The 21,217-nt window shown below is 46.0% G+C and overlaps 1 protein-coding gene across 1 annotated transcript in view; it reads right to left on the minus strand.

The window, feature by feature from the left end:
• ABCC1 (ATP-binding cassette, sub-family C (CFTR/MRP), member 1) overlaps positions 1-21,217 on the minus strand; it is a 130,509-nt gene that overhangs the window by 61,741 nt on the left and 47,551 nt on the right. Inside the window, exons 9-13 of the mRNA XM_006892719.1 lie at positions 19,715-19,945; positions 18,564-18,741; positions 16,606-16,767; positions 11,833-11,925; positions 9,099-9,302 (exon numbers count right to left, since the gene is read on the minus strand). Of these exons, the coding sequence (XP_006892781.1) occupies positions 9,099-9,302; positions 11,833-11,925; positions 16,606-16,767; positions 18,564-18,741; positions 19,715-19,945 (868 nt within the window). The remainder of the gene's footprint in view (positions 1-9,098; positions 9,303-11,832; positions 11,926-16,605; positions 16,768-18,563; positions 18,742-19,714; positions 19,946-21,217) is intronic.

Consider the following 21,217-nt stretch of genomic DNA (forward strand, 5'->3'; position numbering starts at 1 on the left):
GGGCATGGCAGCTGTGCCTGGCTCACGCATCTTTCCAGCCCCAGACACTTTACACGCTAGTACTCTGAGAATCTGGAGAGTTATCACACTTCCTTCTTTTTCTTTTTTCTTAAACTAGTTTATTTACAAAATTAGAATACATTGCTTTTCACACTATATTCTCCCAAGTTCCCTCACCCGCCACCCGTCAAATTGTACAACCCCATGAATAATCCCCTCCCCTTTTCAATCCTCATTCTGCTGCTTCCACCCTCCTCCCTCCTCCTTTGAATCCTCATACTCAATTCTACAATAATGGTTTGATACAATATTTATCCTTGTGGCACTGAGTTGGTTCACTCAGCATGATGCTCTCCAGTCCCTCCCAAGTTAGGAAATAATTTACAAACTCATTGCCCCTGCGTGCTGTGTAGTATTCCATTGTGTGAATCGACTGTGGCTGGACACCTGGGCTGTTTCCATGTTCTCGTGACGGTGAGTAACACTGCTATGAACACTGGTGCGCACTTCTTTATTAATGATGTCTCTTGCACTTTGCCCTTAAAGATTTTCCACCAGCTGCTCCAAGGGAGAAAGATGAGCAGTCTCCTGCCCTGTGATTTACTGACTCTGAAAATCTGCCGGGGGGTCGGCTACAGGTCGGTTCCGACTCTGCTGCACACAGTCACCACCTGCACTTTGCCAGGAACTCCCGATTAACTGACTGCTTCCACTAAGTAAACCCTCTGTCATCAACCGGAACCCAGCTCACCGTGACCCCTGCAGGGGTTCCTATGCTGCCAATCCTAACAGGAGAAGACTGTCTTTCTCTGAAGAGCAGATGATGGATTCGAACTTTCTGAGACGTAAGACTATGTCGCCAGAGCTTTCTGTTCCTTACCAGGAAGTGACACTATTAAAAAATTAAATCCTTAAATCCTGATGCTTAATCTCCAGGGCTGTGTGACTTCCTCTGTCTCCTCCCCTCCATAAAATGGAGTCAGGACAGACACACCTTTTGCAGGTTTCCAGAAACTCAGGTAACATGGCTCAGGTAATATAGCATGGTACCTGGGACACGGAAACTCAAATCAAAAGGAGCTGTAATTCTTCGTCTTGTTTTTAAAAACACACACTGTGATTTGAGTGAGTTTACAAAGCGAAATTTTGATCTGTTTAATTCACTACTCATATGCAGTGTTGGATGGATGGATGGATTTGTTTGAGGACAGGAGAGGAGATACTGGGAGGGGTCTTCCCAGCCATGAAAAAAGCTAGGTGGCATCACGTGATTGCAAGTAATGCCACTAAACTGTATACTAAAGAGTGATGTCACATTTTGTAGCGTAAGTATTTCATCACACTTTAAAAAAAATAGTTACACTTTACTATTGTTGCTATGTGCTATCAAATCACCTGCGACTCACAGGGACCCTGTGTACAACAGCTCTGAAGCCTGCCCTGTCCTGAGCCAATCTCACTGACTCCAATACACCAATCCCACTGCCCCAGTTACTGTGTCAATCCATCTCATCTGGGGTCTTCCTCTCCTGTGCTGTCCCTCCACCCTCCTGAGCATAACGTCCTTCTCCAAGGACTGGTTCTTCCTGCCACGTGCCCAAAGTATGTGAAATGGAACTTCAAAATCCTAGCCTCCAAGGAGAAACTTGGTTTCACCCTCTCAAAGACACTAGTCAATGTAATTTAGGTTTCTGTACCTTGCAGAATTTCCAACACATACAATGAAATTCATTCATTTATTCAGTTGCTCCCTCTTTCCAAGCTCCAGCTTTCTACAGATAGAATCAGATCACCACGTGGAATAGTATTTAGCCTAGTGAATGGAGCTACCAGGTAAATATAAACAGAAGACATTTATAATTATAAGGTTGACAGGCTGGCGCCTGGCAAGGCTGTTTTAGGAAAGTGCGTTGAGTGGGTATGATAAATGCCAGGCAGTGAATTCCACAAAAACAGGCCTGTCATGTCCCCGATGGCATCCGCGCTCCTGTCCGGCTCCCCGGTCTCTGTCTTCCATCACACCAACTGCTGGGTAAACACTGCATCATCCTTGGGCAGCAGGAATTTGCTGGTGGAAAGAGCATGCTAACCCTTTCCAAGAGAACCCTCAGGCCACATATTTTATCCTAATGTAGGCAGAGGCTCGGTGTCTCAACACCGGCCGAGGTCTCCACCCGGTTCATCTCATGCCAGGCGCTGAAAGGATGCCACTGCGTGCACTTCTTCTGGAAGCCAGTGGCAGATGCAGGAGTCGAGCAAAGCCAGTCATGTTCTCCAGCATCTTCCTTCTATTTTGGCAACAGAATGGAGGCTGGGGCAGGATCAACCAAGGGCCAGCTCATTCCAGGAAGCCTAAAAACTACATGGATTTCATCAAAGGATCCAACACACAGGACAAAAGGCTCGGAGAAAATTCCCTGCGTGCTCCTCAGGTCCTCAACCCAGGTGTTACCACAACCCACAGACCACACCTTATCACCTGCCCTTTGTGGCCTAAGACCATTTCCTAGAAAAGAACACAACCACAGACACAGAGTATGACATGCAATCACTTCTGTAAAATTAAAATGATGATGTTGTGGGCCAGAGAACTGGAACTGACCCGCAGCTGATGCTCCAGTGGGTTTTCGGAGGCAGTAAATCACACGGGAAGAGAATGTCCATCTTTCTCCTTCAGTGCAGCTGGTGGAGTTGAACCGCGTGCCAGGGGGATTGCAGTGCAGCATGATAAACCCATGTAAAATTTCATTATATAATCTTTGTTATGGTGTTGGTAGGGCCAGGTGTATCATCAAGTGGGAACCGAGCCATAGCTGACCCTCCAGCAGGTTATCAGAGGCAGTTAATTGTATGGGAGGAAACTGCCCATCCTTCTCCCGACATACATACAGATAGAATCCTCTGCTATGGTGGAAGGCACTGGTCCTTGCTGGTTGATGCTGTCTACCTGGTTCAGACTCACAGTGTCCCTACACACATCAGAATGATGCACGGCCCATGTCTTGTGTCATTATTATTTTTGGTACAGTGATTTTGTATATTCTTCCATCTTCCTATGATCCTTCCTATACCATTGAAGATTTTGTCCAGAAAACTCCTCATTATCGCAATGTGAGACTTGAATTTTTTTTTTTAATTTTTTATGGGTGTTTCAGAAGTAGAATTAATTCCACATACATGCTTCCTCTTCTCTTTACCTAATGGTTTGGAGAGGAGGGTAGCTTTTGTTGTTGTGTACCACAGAGTCGGAACCAACCCATAGCTGACCCTCTGGCGGGTTTTCAGAGGCAGTTAATATTAGCACAGGAGGAAGATTGCTCATTCTTCTCCCATGGAGCGGCTGGTGGCCTTGAACCGCATGTGTTTCAGGATTGCAGAGCAGCTTCTCGCCACTAGGCCGTCAGAGCTCCTTTGGGGAGGAAGGGAGTTTGTAGCTCGTAAAGTATCACAGATGCTTTTCCAATAATAACTTGCTTTGGGTTTCACAAAATTGGGTAAGAAACAGTAGATTTTGTCTATTGTGTGTTCTAATACTTCCTCATTGCTCCTAGACTACTTTGTGACGCAGTTCCCATTCCACTTTAATAAGCGAGAGCATCCGCTGAAGACTAGTAGGGCTCTCCCTGTATATGCAGGTCTTCTTGCACGGATGTGACTGAGTTTATTATAGAGAAAAGTAAGAGCATTATGGACGCAAAAGAGAAAACAAAGGGAGACACACGTGCCTCAGCAGCCCAGCCATGGATCTCCCAGGGAGTTTTGGTGTTTTGTTTGTTTTTTTTAAGATTTTAATGAAAGTTTATAAAGAACTTGGATTTCCATTCATTCACTGTTGCATCAGGACGTAGATTTTTCTGGTCATTTCCAGTTAGCAGATCCTTTGGCAGGTTTCACAGCTTTCAGGCTGTCCTGTGTGTCTCATAGCTCCGCCTTTGCTTAATATCTTCAGTGAGCCCCTCAAGGGTGAGGATTCTGTCCTGGACCATCACAGTCCCGGCAATGAACTTCAGATGTTCACTCTGTTGTACCTCACTTCCTCAAGCCCAGCATAGCAACCCTTCACCCCTAGTACTCAGCCCTCTCTCAATCTAAAACCCTTCTGGAGACTTCACATTTTTTTATTTCACTCTTTCAGCTCAAGAAATGCCAAGCCTGTTCGTCCCTCTTCTAACTCCCGCTCTATGCACCTTTCATTATAATCATTTGTCTTCTTCAGTTGCCCTCTGAAATCTTTTGGAAGGGAGCTCTGGTAGCCTAGTGGCCAGAAGTTGCACTGCAATCCCAAAGTTGTGCAGTTCGAATCCACCATATTCTAGGCTGGAGAAGGAGGGACAATCTCCTGTGTCGCTTGGATCCAACTCAATGGTATACAACAAGAAAAAAATAAAATTTAAAAAAAAAATTTAAATCTTTCAGAAATTTGTTGTTCTTAGGTGCTGTCAAGTCAGAACCGACTTATAGCTGACCCTCTAGAGAGTGTTCAGAAGATGTAAATATCACAGGAGGAGACTGCCTATGTTTTTCCCAAGGAGCAGCTGGTGGATTTGAATTGCCTGCCTTTGGGTTGGCAGCCCAACTCCTTATCTCTTGGCTACCTACCAGAGCTCACTGCTGGAAATAGATCTAAAAATACAGATTCTGTGTATATACAGAAGAAACTGGTGTAAGGAGGGTGACCAGGTCTTGGGAAGGGAAGGAGCTGCCTGTTCACTGTACATCTCTGGTTCTCCAGTTAGGTACCCTTGACCCTGGGATGTTTGGCAGTGTCTTAGAATATTCTGTGATGCAAACAGTTACCTCTCACTACTGACTGAGAGAGTGATTTAATGCAACCCAGCAGCCCCACAGAAGAAGGTGAGGCTATGTGCTACAATGAAGATGTATTTCAGGCCAGAAAATTCAATGGCACTTTGGTCATTTTCTGTTAAGACTTGGGTCCACTAAATGGCAATGGCTTTGGCCTTTGTGGGTCAGAGCCATTGTGGATTGTCACCAACTGTGGTGAGGTGTCACTGGCATCTAATGCGGAGAAGAAGGGGCTGCCTGCTTAGCAAGTTACCACGCACCACACAGCCAAGAATGCACACAGGGCCAACTGTGCAAACTGCTCTTTTGTTTTGTTTTTTTAGAAGAAAATGGTAAAATTTTATTGGAAATGCATCTCAATGATATGTTTCAGGCTGTTTTCCAATTTATGTTTCCATTGGTAAATAATACTTAAAATTATAATACGCTACAAGTTAGGATTAATTATCTCTATGCAAACTATTCTTAACATGTGAATGTATTTATTCTGTTTTAAAAATAAGATGTCATGATAAAAAGGAAAAACCATGCAGTGCTGGTTTGACAGTTTAAAGAAAAAAAAAAGAATAAAACCAGACATGCTACAGAACTCCCCTGAATTCTATACAGGAGCCCTGGCGGCCAATGGTGAAATGCTCACCTGCTAAACCAAAGGCTGACAGTGAATGCATCCAATAGTGCTGTGGAAGAAAGGCCTGGTGATCTGCTCCTAGAAAATCGACAACCTAGGAAACTCCAGGGCTGTTCAACTCTATCACATGGTCATTATGAGCTGAAACGAACTTGATGGCCCCCAATAACAACAGGCTAACTTTTACTTTGTCCCGGAGAAGAGTTGAAGGAGCCCTGGTGCCGCAGTGATTAAAGTTGCTGATTCAGTTGAGAATCAGAAGTTTGGCTGTTTGGACCCACTAGACTCTTGGGAGGAGAAAGATGTGGCCATTCCTTCTGTAAAGGAACAGCCCTGGAGACCCTACAGGGTATTCTACCATGTCCCTTGAGGTCATTGTGAGACAGAATTGACTTGATGATGATGGGTCACTGGGTTTAGCTTTGGGTTTTTGGAGAGAGCCAAGGACATTCGAGTGTCAAAAGGTGGCTTTAGTGTGTCTGCAGCTTCAAATGAGGGGACATGTGAGCTGGAAGGACCTTGGGGAGCCAACATCCTTCCTGGAGCATCTTAGGTGCCCCAGGCATCCTGCTAAGTATTGCAGCTAAGTGTAGACGTGTTGTGTCTGTGCTCAGGAGGCAAAAACGCCACAACCTGCTTCCCATGTCTGCCGTGGGCTCAGGAGGGACGGTAGACATGTGGTTGGCTTCCCTGTGGTCAAGTCTCTCATTTCTCATCCAAAAGAAATCAGAGATGGAAGAGCAGAATGACCAACTTAAGATCACATGTGAGGTGGCAGAATGTGGCAAAAGTTCCAACTCCAGAACATTCCATCTCTCCAAGTCAGGGGTCAGCCTATTATCACTATAGCCCCAGACTCTCCCGTGCCTAAACACAGCCCGTAAGCAGAGAATGAATTTCACACTTTCAAATGGCTTAGGAAAAAATTTTAAAGAAGAGTATTTCATGGAAATGATATGAAATCCAAATTTGAGTGTCTCTGAGTTGTTATGGGAACGTGGCCACACCCATTCATTTCTGTACGTCATGGCCACTGTGACCCTAGAGGCAGAGGTGAGAAGCACATGCCAACAGACACTGTGTAGTTTAAAAAAAGCTTAAAATATTTACTGGCTGCTGTTTGCCAAAGAGGCTGGCACACTCTGTTGTTTGTCAATGTTTCTCAAACATTAAAATGTAACATCGAACCAAATTTGTGCCAGTGAGTGGATTCCAACTCAGGGTGAGCCTCCGTCAGATTTCTAGGCTGTAAATCTCTAAGGGAGGAGAATGCACAACTTTCTCCCTTGGAGCAGCTGGTAGGTTCAAACCATCAACCTTTTGGCTGGAAGTACTGCACACAAGGCATTATGCCATCAGAGCTCCTTATGAAACATTTTCATTCAGAAGGTCCAAGCTGTCAGATGATGCTAACGTGGCCGGCAGGTGAGCTGCACCCTGAGTAGCCAAGAAGACAGGTTGAGGAAGCTACAGGATATCCCTGCATCAGGAAAGCATGCTTCACTAAAATGCACGAAGCTGTTATGAATGTGTGAACCAGGAAAAAAGGGATACAACACTTGTATCGTGTGGCTCCGTTTGAAGATATTATAAACATTTACAGATTATCTCCTATCTCTATACCTTTTCTATCTATATGCAGAACAGATCATTTGGGAGGCTGCACTTTATGAGGAGGAATGTGGCATCAGGACTGGAGGAAGACTCATCAACAACCTGCGTTATGCAGATGACACAACCCTACTTGCTGAAACTGAGGAGGACCTGAGGCTTTTGCTGCAGAAGGTCAAAGACTGTAGTCTTCAATATGGATTGAAGCTCAGCATCAAGAAAACAAATATTCTCACCACTCGGCCAACTGGCAGCTTCATGTTAGACAGAGAAGAGACTGAAATTGTTGATAACTTCAGCTTGGCTGGTTCCACAATCAACACTCTGGGCACCAGCAGTTAGGAAATCAAAAGACAAATTGCACTGGGAAAGTCTACTGTCAGGGACCTCTCCAAAGTACTGAAGAACGTCAGTCTGAAGACTTGGGTGCACTTGATTCAGGCTATGGTCTTTTTAAGGTATGGTAATTACTTGCTAGGCATCCAAGAGCTAGACAATAACTAAGGATGAGAAGAAGGATCAATGTCTTTGAGTTGCGGTGCTGGAGAGGAGTGTTGAACATACCATGGGCTGCCAGGAGAACAAACAAATCTGTCCTGGAGAGGGTGAAACCAGGCTGCTCCCTGGAGCAAGGATTTTGAGGCTCTGTCTCACATACTTTGGGCATGTGGCCAGGAGAGACCAGTCCTTGGAGAAGGACATCATGGTTGGAAAGGTAGAGGGACAGTGCAAGAGAGGAAAACCCAGGATGAAATGGATTGACTCAACGACTAGAGAAATGGGATTAGGTCTGTCAGAGATGATAGGACTGGCTCAGGATAGGGCAGGGTTCAGGGGTAACATGCACAGAGGGTTGCTATGAGGTTCAGGCAATTCAATGGCACATAACAACAAGAACAACAGGTATCTCTGCATAAACATGTTTTCCTTCAAGATACACAGAAACTACTTTAGAGAAGAGGCTCTAGAGAACAGAAGGGGAAGAGAATGGATTTCTCATTTTACAGGTTTCTGGTTTGTTCAGTTAGAGTTTTTATTTTGATGTTGGCCAGCTTTGGAAAAAAGTTCAGAGACAGTGAGAAGCACTGTTTATAGCAGTGATCCCAAACAAGGAGATCTTGTGAAGATGGAATAGGGAAACCCTTTTCAACGTAGTTGACACATACCTTTTTGAGTTCTATGTCTGTCTTTAAATAATTAGCTCATTGCCATTGACTCGAAACTGACTCCTAGTTGTTCCTCCAGAGGGTGTGTGTTTGTTTTTGTGTTGTTTTGTTTAAGCATGAATGACAAACACTTGTTGAGCATTGGTTAAGACACTGAAACTAGACCTTACTCTCTTGGAGTTGACATTCTAGCAGGGAGAAGACAGTAAACAAAATCAATAACTAGACATTGGTGTGTTCAGCATTACCATCCAAAGCATGGTTCATGGACCACTGTCAATTCACAGTTTGTGATTAGCTGGCAAAGAGATACAGAGCTGGCACCAGGAAGTGTAACACAACTAGGACATCAAGTGCATCATGTATTTCAGTTCACTTTATTTTCACAGCAAGACTTTCCCAATGAAGGAAGCAGAGAAAAAGTACTGCTTTATATTCTGGTGCAAAATTCTTCCTTATGGCAGACCTTTCACAAATGGCTCCAGAACTGGCTACTTTTGAGTATCCCTGAGCTACTGCTGTAACTATGTTTTGTTGAGTCAGGACTGACTCGTAGCTGACCCTCCAGCAGGTTTTCAGAGGCTGTAAATCACACAGGAGGAGACTTCCCATCCTTCTCCTGTGGAGTAGCTGGAGGATTCGAACAAACCAACTGCCTTCAGGTTGGCATGAACTCCTGACCACTTGGCCATTGCTGAACTAGACGTCCCAAATGCTGTGAATAAGTGCTCTGTTACGTAGATACTCACCATAATAAAATTAAGTGTGGCATTTTCAGAAGAGTGTTCTGAGAAGGCCTCTCTGAGATGTGACCTTACAGAAATACTTAAGCATGGAAATAAAACAGAACAATGTAGTCCAGGAACTAACGCAGCTTCACTCACCAGGAAAGGTGTGCAGACCCAGGTGAAGGTGCCCACGGCGCCCAGGTAGGCAGACTTCTTCAGCACCTTCAGCTCCTCCTGTCTGATGGTCAGCACCTTCTCCTTGAAAGCCAGCTCCCAGGCGTAAAGCTTTAGCACCTTGATCCCGTTGAGAATTTCATTCATCAGCTTAATCCGATTGTCTTTGCTCTTCATGTGGGCCACCTTCGCAGACAAGGACAGCCAGTCAACCCAGCATTCTCATGCCGGCCCCTCACTCCTGCACCAGAGACCGGATTTCCCAACACTTCCTAGTGCTGAGAACATCACCTCTTACAAAAAGGTCCTCACTAAGGTGGGAAAACTCACTGTTATCTCTATTAGGAATCCCAAGGTGGAGCAATAGTTAACACACTCGGTTGCTAACTGAAAGACTGTGGCAGTTTGAGTTCATTCAGAGGTACCTCCAAAGAAAGGACTGGCAGTCTATGTCAAAATGGAATCAGTCCCTGAAAACCCAATGGAGCACAGCCCTACACACATACAACCCCCTATATACACACACCTGTCTACAACACCCCCCTATATACACACACCTGTCTACACACACACACACACAGTCACCATGAATCAAAACTAAACTCTGTGGCAACTGGTATATATCATCTCTATGGGCTGTGCAGGGTTTTTGAGGGCCTCTTATTTCAGACGTGGATGGCCAGCCCTGCTTCTCAGTCTGGAAACTCCGCTGAAACCTGTCCATCATGGTGACCCTGTTGGAATCTGAAATACTAGTGGCTCAGTTTCCAGCATCATAGCAATGTGCAAGTCATCGCAGGACAGCACACTGACAGACAAGTGGCGGACGGACTGTATAAACTCTTTGCCCTGAAACCACGGCTGAAGGATTCCTTCACCAAGAAAGTAAAACAGAAAGAAAAAAGAATCCCAAACCCTACTACCCTAACTTTTCTGATTCAGGTCAAGTTGGATATTAAGAGAAACTTATTAAAGTTAAGAGTCAAGGATGCATGGCAAGAACAAGTCTTTAGAAAACAGGGGCACTGCTCTGCTGATCCAAACCCAGGAGGGATTTCTTCTCCATTCTCTTATTGACTTTCACCCAGCACGTGACATTGAGGTATTAGGATATTTCTGCACCACCAGGTGCTGGCTCTAGTGCTAGATGTCCATGCCATACAGTTGTTCAATGTGTATATTGTTATCACCATACATTTTGCATCTAGCAGGCATCATTCTAAGCATCTCCTGTGCAGTCCATCATTTACCTCATCGCCACAGCCAGCTGTTAGGGCCACAGATGAGGAATCTCCAGGAAATAGCCCGTGGAGGCCAGCAAATGAGGATGCCTGCAGAGGAGGCTTCTCTGGGAAACCAACCCACCGAGGTAACAAGATGTGCCCAGGCCATTTCCCTGTCTATACTGGGCTTTTCATTTCACGAGGCTCACAGCCTGGGGCTCAAAAGCCCTATGGGGCCCAGGGCCAAGGGCTCTCATCTGACCTTCTACAGGCACAACACAAACATCTACCTATCCGCAGGGCAACGGAGAAATAAACCCTGGCCCATCTCGGCGATGCACCATTAGGTACCAGTTCAAGAGAATGAACATGGACCGCATAAAGCACATAACTACACCCCAAATCACAAATTTGTGTAAATTTGTGTGAAAATCACAAATCATCCGTGAGCTAGGGTCGAGTGTGGCAATCTGATGGCTTACTCTGGACTGGGTTTTGCAAACGTGGGTACAAATGCTCAGTTTCCAAATTGAACAAAAAGATCCTTCAGCAAAAGGGCCATGCTTGTTCCCTCAGAACACTGGTTTGACACAGATGGGGAAATCAGAAAATGGCATCTGAAAGGGGAAACAAAGGCATGAGGCATGAAGCAGCTGGCTTACACACTTTCACAAATGTACTTATTAGTAAGATGATTGTAACAGGGAGAGATCCACAATAAAGACTGTAAAAAACACAACGTACATGAAAAAAAAAGTCTTTAAAAAGTGAGGGTCGGGGAGAGTGAAAGAGATCTCTATTAAATCTACGTGGTTTTGTATTATTTGCATTTTTTTTAAATAATGAGAAGCCTTCACTCTACTGCTTGTATATTTGTTAAAAATGTTAAAACTCCAAACAATCTGTAAAAATTAAGACATTCCATAGGCACAGTGCCTCATGTAAGGGAAAGAGCTTGACTAGGGACAAAACTAGGAAGGGTTGCTACACCAGCACCACACACACACCAAAACCAAAGCTACCCTGTGGGGCTGCTATCACCTCACAACGAGCCTGTAGGATGGAGGAGAACCACCCTTGGGTTGTTTGTCCTCTTTAAAGAAGTACACAGCAGGTAGGTTTGAACTCCCAACCTTTCTGTCAACAACTGATCATGTGCCCCCTATACCGCCAAGGCCACTTACTTTCATACATACATACACATACACACACACACACATTTATGGATCAGCTCTGTAGTTAACAGGGCACCTGCTGGGGTCCTGGACATTGTGACTTCAACCTCTGATACTGAGTCTAAGGCAGGAGCCCTCCCTCCTGGGCACTGACACTGTGAGAATCCAAATCCCAGGGTGGGGCCCAGGCAAGCTCATTAGTTAGAGCTCCCGAGGTGATTCCAACAGGCAGGTCAGGCTGAGAACCTGCGAGCCTGGGCAGGGTGAACAGTTAACAGTTCTTGGCTGGACAGGTGTCAGGGGAGATTGACATCCTACCTGGTAGGTCTTGGTCTTCATCGCCATCACAGCATTGACAGGGACCATGAGGATCATGACAGCCACCCCGGCCAGGACAGACGGACCCAGGTTCTGAGAAAGGAAAGGAGCCGTGGTGACCACAGAGCCTGAAGAGAGGTCGAGGGGCTGGGCTACACCCCGTCAGCTTGGTCAGGGTGGTTCAGAACAGCTGGCAGGCTCTGCTTCCAGCTGTGCAGTGTCAAAAGTTACCAAATTTAGATCCAAGCATCCTCTTTAAGAAGACGACCCACCACCCCTCACCTGGAACTCTTCTGGCCTGATGGCTATGGGTATTGCAAATTATAACTTGTAGGTTTAAAAGTTTAAAAAAGGGTGTTGTTGTTTTTAAAGTGTTAACAATTTAAAACTGTTAACCAGAGTAACCTGTTGAATTGTTCAATTTGGTAACAAGAGTTAATAACTTTGTAGATTGTTGCTGTCATTAGTTGCCTTCAAGATGACTACAACTCACACAGTGACCCTATGAATAAGGATCTGAATCCTGTTCTATCCTGCGCCATCCTCACCGTCCCTGATACCCCTGAGCCCACCGTTACAGTCGCTGTTGTCAAGGCACCTTGCTGAGGGTCTTCCTCTCTGACACGGACCCTCCACCTTTCCCAGTATCGCTTCTTCCAAGGACCGGCCCCTCCTCTGTGTTATCACATGAGAGGGATGTGCGGGGCAAATTTCCAGTGAAAACACAATAAACAAAAAATTATAAACAAGGACACACAGCCTGATGGCTGTCCTTAGAAAGAGTAGCAGTGGAGGATGGCCCTTGGAGGGCATCTGGGAACTTGTCGAGAGGATTCTCACAGAACTGACTGATGGCCCACGAGGCCAAAACAGTGTGGTTCGCAGGGAGCTTCCCCGCTAAGTCAAAGGCCGAGTCTCCGGCCGTTCAAAGCCACCATCAGCTCCTCGGGAGAAAGACGAGCCATCTCTATCCGTGTGATTCCCGGTCTTGGCAAATCCAGCAGAGGCCCAGCTAGGTTGGTTCTGACTCCCGGTCTTGGTAAATCCAGCAGAGGCCCAGCTAGGTTGGTTCTGACTCCCGGTCTTGGTAAATCCAGCAGAGGCCCAGCTAGGTTGGTTCTGACTCCACAGAGAGTCCGAGTTTGTGAGTTTTTAGGCCTAAAGCGGTGCTGAGTCAGAATCGATTTCACGGCAGTTGGGTTTGTGTTCTGAGTGATGATGTTTGGCTGCTAACTGAAAGGTCATCAGTTCAAATTACCAGCTGCTCTGGGGGAAAATATTGTTGACAGTCTGTTTCCATACAGATTTAGGGCCTTGGAAATCCTAATTTGTTGTGTGTTGTTGTTCTGACCCAGAGCTGCCCCTCCAGCGGGAAGCAGTAAATCGCATGGGAGGAGACTGCTCATCCTTCTCCCATGGAATAGCTGGTGGATTCAAACCATGTACCTTTGGGATTGTCGCACAGCTTCTTACCACTAGGCCATCAGAGCTCCCTGTACAAGAGCCAAATTCACTACCTTCTGGACAATTCTGCCCGATGGCCACCGTCCTCTAGGTTTCTGAAGCTTCAAATCTTTACAGGAAGGAGCTGCCCATCTTTCTCCTGTGGAGAAGCTGGTGGATTTGAACCACTGGACTTCCAGTTAGCAGTGCAACCCATAACACACTAGAGCACTAGGGCTCCTTGGGAAACTCCCCCCTGGGGCAGTTCTACTCTGACCCACAAGGGTCATTATGAGCTGAGACCAGCTGACAGCAATGGGGATAGCTTCTCTGATGGTTAAACTATTTGAACAAACTTCATGGTTTATACCAAACACCTTTTTCCTTCTAGAGCAGGAAACTTTAGTCCACAGCAAGTACGGCTGCCTATACAAACAAACGCAGGGCCATCAAGGTGGTTCTGACCCACAGTGACCTCCCACTGGGTCTCCAAGACTATAAATCTTGACAAGCAGAGAATGCTCACTTTTGTCCTCAAGAGTCACAATTGAAAAAATCACCCTTGGAATTATTTGAGATCATTTATATAATGTAAGCAACACGTTTCAGTAAAAGCATGCTTTACAAGCATAAATATCTTTTAAATATAATGGAAATTGCATGAATAATATTTTCAAGTTGAACTAATGAAATACTTGATGATTTTAGTGTCAGGTTTTTTTTTTTTCTCTTGGCTTTTTTAGTTTTATTTTCATTAACTTTACATTTTTTTTTCCTGTTGGACATCATGATTGCCCTTTAAATCCTTCTTCTTGTTGTTGTGTACCGTTGAGTCGGAACTGACCCATAGTTGACCCTCCAGAGGGTTTTCACAAACTAGTAAATGGAAGCGGCAAAGTTTGAATGCAGGCCATGCGACTCCGGAGCCCTTTATCTACTGCCCTGTGTTGCTGTGTGTCTTTGAGTCGGATTCCAGCTGACGTTGTTATTGTTAGGAGCCGTCAAGGCAACTATAACTCATGTGGACCCATGAACAACAGATCTGAACCTTGCTCTACCCTGAGACATCCTCACAATCTCTGATACGCTCGAGCCCCCCTGCTACAGTCACTGCGTCAATCCACCTAGTCGACGTTTCACCTTCCCTAGTATAATATCCTTTTCTAGGGACTGGCTTCTCCTGATGACTTGTTCAAAGTATGTGAGAAGTTTCACCGTTCTTGCCTCTGAGTGGAACCCTGGTTGCACTTACTCCAAGACAAACTCTTTTGTTTTGGCAGTCCATGGGATATTCAGAACTCTTCTTCAACACCACAACTCAAAGCAATCAATCCTTCTTATCCAACTGAGCATGGCCACATGGGTAGAATCGCTCCCTACAAGTCCGTACCTAGGCACTCTATATGGGAGAAGATCACCCCAACTCTCTCCACACATGAGCTTCAAACCACTGACCTTTCAAAGTGTGGCCAAGCATGTTGGCACTGCAGTTAGCACTGCACCAGGGCTCCTCCTCATGTGCTATGTCATGTTTGAATGGTCAGAGTGATACTATTTCTGACCCACAGCTGTGGTTTTTAACAAAGATGTGCTCTACAAATATACTAAAAATGCAAACCACAGTCAAGACAAGTTTGTTGGTTTTATTTCCCTTCTGATTTTGCGCCATCTCTGAGGGAGTGTACCCACAGAGGACACAAAAATCAGCCAGATGCTATCTGCCCATGGGACCACCACGCCTGTGGAGGACTATTTCAGGGGATGTCATCAGGTGAGAGCCTATGGGGAAGAAGTCATGCGGAAATCAAACAAAGCAGGAAGCTCATCTGATTGAGAGCGGACAGGCAAGCTGAAGTGGCATTTGTCACAGGCCCTGAGGGATGGGTGGGATTAAGGAAAGGCCTGTGTAAAAATTCAGTGACAGGAGAGAAGGAAGCAGGTATGACACCTTAAGCATCTTCCATCATCAGCATTAGTGTGGGGAAACGGCCCTCCCCATCAGGACGGGAAGTCAATCAACAACACTTCCACCTCTTGTACAAAGCCAAAAGGCAAGTGATTCAGGTTAGGCAATCAGTGAATTCTGCCTCCTGGTCAACATGATTGGTTGAGGGAGATGTGAACAAGATTGGGCCAGGCCTGTGTTCTCACCCAAAGGAGTATGGGACACTTTTTTTCTCTGGAACTTTTCTAGAAGGAAGAGGATATAAGCCAAAACTTACAGATGACATTTGAGGAAATCACACCCAAGAACTCAGGGAACACAGGATCAAGAATGAGGACTGAGGGACACCAGGTCCTTAAAATGTTGAACTCCTAAATCCATCCATGCCTGAAACTTGCTTCTTTTGAGCTTGTCAGAAGCATGAGCCTCTAATTTTCCCTAATTGGACTTCTACCCCATGCAAGTGAGAGACTCTTGACCAACATAATTAGAGACAGGAGTTTGGCTAGAATCTAAGAGGACACAGGAGGGGGAAATCCAGTGTGTATACTATAGGGGTTGTAAATGACATACACTGTCAAGAACTGACAAACATTACTGCATACCAGCAATAAATCAGACAACTTGGAGGAGTAAAATATCCAGGACCTGACTAACAGGCCAGGAAGTAAAATGACTAAGAATTGCCAGGGAGTATCATCATAGATGGAGAAGAGATTGAGATTAATATCAATTTCAGCTTAATTGGTTTCACAATCAATACTCTTTGCACCAGCTCTCAGGAAATCAAAAGACAAACTGCATTAAGGAAATCTGCTATTAGGGGGCCTTTCCAGAATGCTGACTAGAAAGAATGTCAGTCTAGAGACCAAGGTGTGCCTGATCTAGGCCATGGTCTTCACAATTACTTACTATACATCAGAGAGCCAAGGATGACAGAAGAACTGATGCCTTTGAATTGATGCTGGAGAAGTTTTGAACATTCCATGGACTGCCAAGAGGCACTAACAGGGATGTCATGGAGAGGTTGAAACCAAGCTGCTCCTTGGAGGCAAGGATTTTGAGACTCTGCCTCACATACTTTAGGCAGGAAGGGCCATCTTTGGTGAAGGAAATCATGCTTGAAAGGGTCAAGGGACAGTGCAGGAGAGGAAGACCCCAGGTGAGATGGACTGATAAAATAACTAGGGAATGAGAATAGGTGTGTCAGAGATAATGAGACTGACTGACTCAGGATAGGGCAGGCTTTGAAGCTATCGTGCATAGGGTTCCTATGAGTCGCAAGTGACTCAACAGCTCATAACAACAACAGCACAGATATTCTTATTACCAACATCCCCTCCCTACCCTCAGAGGCCACATGTAGAGTGATGGCAGACACATACCACCCACAGGAGGTAGAGAGCTAGGATGACTTGCAGAGGGGCTGACCAGATCATGTTAAGGTATGTGGCCAAGTCCATAAAGCGCTGGGCGTCCACAGACATGAGGTTAACGATCTCGCCCACCGTGGAGGACTTTCTTGCTGAGTTGGTGATCACAAGAGCCTGTGGGACAAAGGAGGGAGTAAGTGAGTGTGGCAGCCCGGGGGAGGGTCCAGGCTCCAAGATAGATTACAGAAAGGAAGCTGCCAGTCCGCTGGCTGCCAGCCTTCCCACCCCATTACAAAGCTCCTTTCCATGAGGACGATTCTTTGCTTCCCTATCATGAATTCTTCAATTTGGAAGGAACCAGTGAACCCATCTAAGTTAGGATTTCGTAATGTGCAAACCAACCAGCTGTCAAATCAAAACTCATTGCCGTCAAGTTGGAAGTGACTCACAGCGGACCCTCCAGCAGGTTTTCAGAGGCTGTAAACTGTACTGGAGAAGAAGGTCCATCTTTCTGCCAAGGAGCTGTGAATGGATTAGAACCTCCAGGGTGATCATGCCTTTGAATTAGCAGTGCAACTCACCAACGAATGCAGCAGAGCTCTTTATTCTCTTTTGTTGTTGCTGTGTACCACAGAGTCGGAGCCGACCCATAGCTGACCCTCTGGCACATTTTCAGAAGCAGTTAATCGCACAGGAGGCGACTGGCCCATCCTTCTCCCACGGAGCAGCTGGTGGCCATCAGGATTGCAGCACAGCTTCTTGCCACTAGGCCAACAGAGCTCCTAATTCTCTTTTAGGAGCACTAAATAACTAAGAGGGAGCTCTCGTGGGCCAGCGGGTAGGCAACTGCATTACTAACCCAATGGCAGCCCTTCTACAGCTGGAATCCACCAGTAGATCCACAGGGAAAAGATGGGCAATCTCCTTCTATGCGATTTACAGCTCCAAAAACCCGCTGATGCTCGGCTATGAGTTGGTTCTGACTTGATGGCAATGAGTGCATGTAAGTGAAATAAATAAGATACAAAGAACCCGAGGGATGCTGGGCCACTGCCACTAAGATGACAGCGGAGTGAGCCTAAAAGTGGTTTTTACTCATAGCCGCTCTCTCTTAACTGCAGACTTAAGTGCTTACAAATTAGGATGGTCTTGCTAATCATCAACAGCTGAAGCCACAACATAAAGAGTGCTGCTCACACTGGGCAGAGAGACTTAGATCTGCAAGGTTTGACGTGAGAGAGGTGTGTGATGGCAAGACCCTGGTGGTGGAGAGACTGTGGCATTGCTGTGGAGAAACTGTGGCAAGGTGTGACCTGAGGCTTCTTGCATTTGTGCTGGCCACAGTTGGATCTTTGCAGTTCTTGCCTCTGATGATGGAAGGAAAAGGTGTTCGTGGAATTGAAATGGGAGCCTGGACTGAGGAGCTGTCCCTTTGAACTGCTGGGCCGAACCCTGAACTTATTTGGGGTTATATTCTTTGCCTCCCTCACTCTCCTACTTCCTTCCCTATAAACCCCATTGTTGGTATCATAACTATGAGTCTGTGAGTCAGTCAGTAAAGAATAAATGAACCTCTTGCTGCCAGTGTGGCTCAAAGGCACCATGGGGCTGGGCCCGGCTCTTTATCTGCTTTCTGCTCTGGGGTGGTGAGGGGCTGTGCTATTCTCATTCCTGCTGGCCCTTTTAGAGAGACGTTCGTGGTCCTGTGCCCCTACATCCTGTCTCCCGTTTTAGACAATGATCTTCCCATAGAGACAATAGGAGAGAATTCTCGTACAGCTACTGACCCAAACTCAGACTTCTAGCCTCTTAAATAATGAGAAAACACATTTCTGTTTTTAAAACCATCCAGGAGAACTTTTGTTATAGGAGCACCAGGAGGGACCCAGGCAGGTCCTCATGGGTTCAGAGGCTGCAGGAGGTGGCTGTCATGCGCAGGCCACTGCCTTCCCGTCACCAGTCTCACTGACCTTGCGGTAGATGGCCCCGATGACGGCGGTCTTGACCCTCATGCCGCTGACGAAGCAGATGTGGAAGTACTGGTGCAGCACAAGGGTCTGGAGACAGGCGCTGATGAACAGGAGCGCCGTGTAGAAATAGCCCTGCCAGTTGGGGGCCTCCTTGTCATTGACAAAGTTGATGAGCAGCCTGAGAAGAGCAAGGGCAGAGCCCGGCGTCACAGGGAGGCACGTGGGGGAAGCGTCCCTTAATGAGGGGCCAGCAGTCTGAGCGTCTCCTGGGCGGGCTAGCTAGGGCAGGCCTCACTGTTCTCAATGGGAAAACCAGAGGTGCAGGGAGCCGGACAGGGGACAGCACAGCACCTCTGCCCAGGCCCACACCTCTGTCACCGGGAGTTCTAGGTTCCCTGAGGAGGAGCAAATAGAGAATAAAAGAGACAGGTGAAAAGGAAAGAGAAGAGATAAGTGATCCTTGAAAGAGAAATGACAAGAGAGAGAGTCAGGAATGGTAGGGGAAGACAGAGAGACAGAATGATGAGACACAAAGAGGAAGGAGAGAGAGAAGAGGCATAGACAGAAACAGAGAAGGAAGAAAACACACACACACACACACACACACACACACACACACTCAGCATAGACAGAGGCAAACAAACAAAGTTGGAAAGAGGAGAGAGGCAGAGAAAGAGAGGATGGGCAGAGAGAGAGGGCCTCATTCTCAACTTTCGGCCTGCAATTTTTCATGGCCTCTGGTTGCCTCCTGGGATGTTCTTGAACATGATATAGTTTCACAGATAGACAGATATGAGCTCTGGTAGCTTAAGTGGTAGAGTTGCATTGTCAAGGGCATATTGTTCGAAAGATGGGCAATCTCCTCCTGTGTGATTTGTAGCCTCTGAAAACCTGCTGGACTATGAGTTGGAACTGGCTCACAGCTGAGCCTCATGGGGTTCCAAGACTGTTGGTTTCATAGGAGGGAGACCACCTCACTATTCTCCTGAGGAGACACTTGTGGATTCAAACTGCTAAGTTTATATATAAAACTCTAAAGGTATCGTGTAGCAGGTAAATGCAGGGACTGTTTGTGTCCACCTAACAGGCTGTGGGTCGAAGGAGAGGGTGAACGGGAGGGCAAGGGCTCAGCTGGGAGGGACAGGTCTTACTTGAGGATTTCTGGGCCTGCAAACATCATCAGGTCGTGGAGCGCCTTAAACAAGAAGCTCATGAGGAAGTAGGGCCCGAAGGTCTTGTATAACACCTTAAACAGCGATGGCTCTCGCTCCTTCTGGGGGGACTTGACGATCAGCGCCTCCGCCTCCTCATTCACATCCGTCTTGGAGCCTACTCTGGGCTTGCCAGGGTCCTTGGAGGAGTACACAATCTTCACCGGCTGCCTGAAACACAAGGAACAGGTGCATGCACTGTGGGTTCTGCTGGGGTCCGTGCCGGAGACACGTGCTCTCAGCTGAGAAAGCTAAGTTAGGACTGTGGACCCGGGAATCCATGGCTCAAACACTGCTTTGCCACTTGCTAGCATTTTGGCTTTAGGCAAGTATCTTTAATTTTTCCAAGCCTCAGTTTCTTCTCTGTGAAATGGGAATAATCATAGCACCTTCCATCCTGTTATTGATAAGGTGGTATTAATAAGTTCAGAATTCTGTCTATATATATAGTTCTATGTCTATATAAAACTATATATCTCTACAGAACTATATAGATACAGTTCTGTCTCTCTATTCGTCTTCCTATCTATCTGTTATAAAACTAAAACTGACATCAGTTTCTTTAGCCTACAACACTGGTTAGCTCTTTTAAACTGTTTTCCCCAGTCATACATAAATTGTATCTTAATCTGCCTGTTTGCCAGGAGGGGCGGGGCGCCTTTCCTGAGTTAGCCTTTATCTCGTCAGGGCCTTTCTTTCCTCAGTCATGATTAACTCTTTTGTAGGTTGCCTTTTTACTGGTATCTGTGTCTGGATAGTTTTTTTCAGATGTAGAAATTCTTTGATTTTTACTACTTAAAGTGCATTGCTCTGCACTGCAATCCCAGAGGTACCAGATGCTCTGCTGGAGAAAGAGGGACAATCTCCTCCTGTACCAATCAGATCTGATTTGAAGGTACACAAACACACACACACATACCCCTCAAAACTAACACACACAAAGAGCATTGTTAGATGAGTTGGTGTCTCACCCTGGTATAAAATAGCCTGATAACCACTCCTAGAAGAGGAGGCAGTTTTTGATGGGAACTCTCTGTCCTCCCAGATCTGTAACAGAGTGCATATGGATATTGCAACTCATGTGTCTTACTGGCAATTGACTAAGGAAAGAACCCCTTGTGTTCAGTAACATGATTACTGAGAGAGAATATAGAGACATATCAAAGATATTCAAGCATGTCAGCAATCGCAAGGATAGTGCAGGACAGGCCAAGTTTCAGATCTGTTACTCAGAGAATCACTCTTCGAGTAATAGTTAAAAACAACAACAATAATAGTGTACAGGCATACCAAGGAAATACTGTGAGTCTGGCTCCATCCACTACAATAAGGTTGTTGTTGTTGTTATTATGTGCCGTTGAGTCGTTTGCGACTCACAGCAACACTACGTACAACAGTCCTAAACCCTGCTCTATCCTGTACCAATCGCACTGCCTCTGACAC

Source organism: Elephantulus edwardii, unplaced genomic scaffold, assembly GCF_000299155.1.
Source record: "Elephantulus edwardii isolate Elephantulus edwardi_28Jun2011 unplaced genomic scaffold, EleEdw1.0 scaffold00117, whole genome shotgun sequence".
Taxonomy (NCBI): Eukaryota; Metazoa; Chordata; class Mammalia; order Macroscelidea; family Macroscelididae; genus Elephantulus; species Elephantulus edwardii.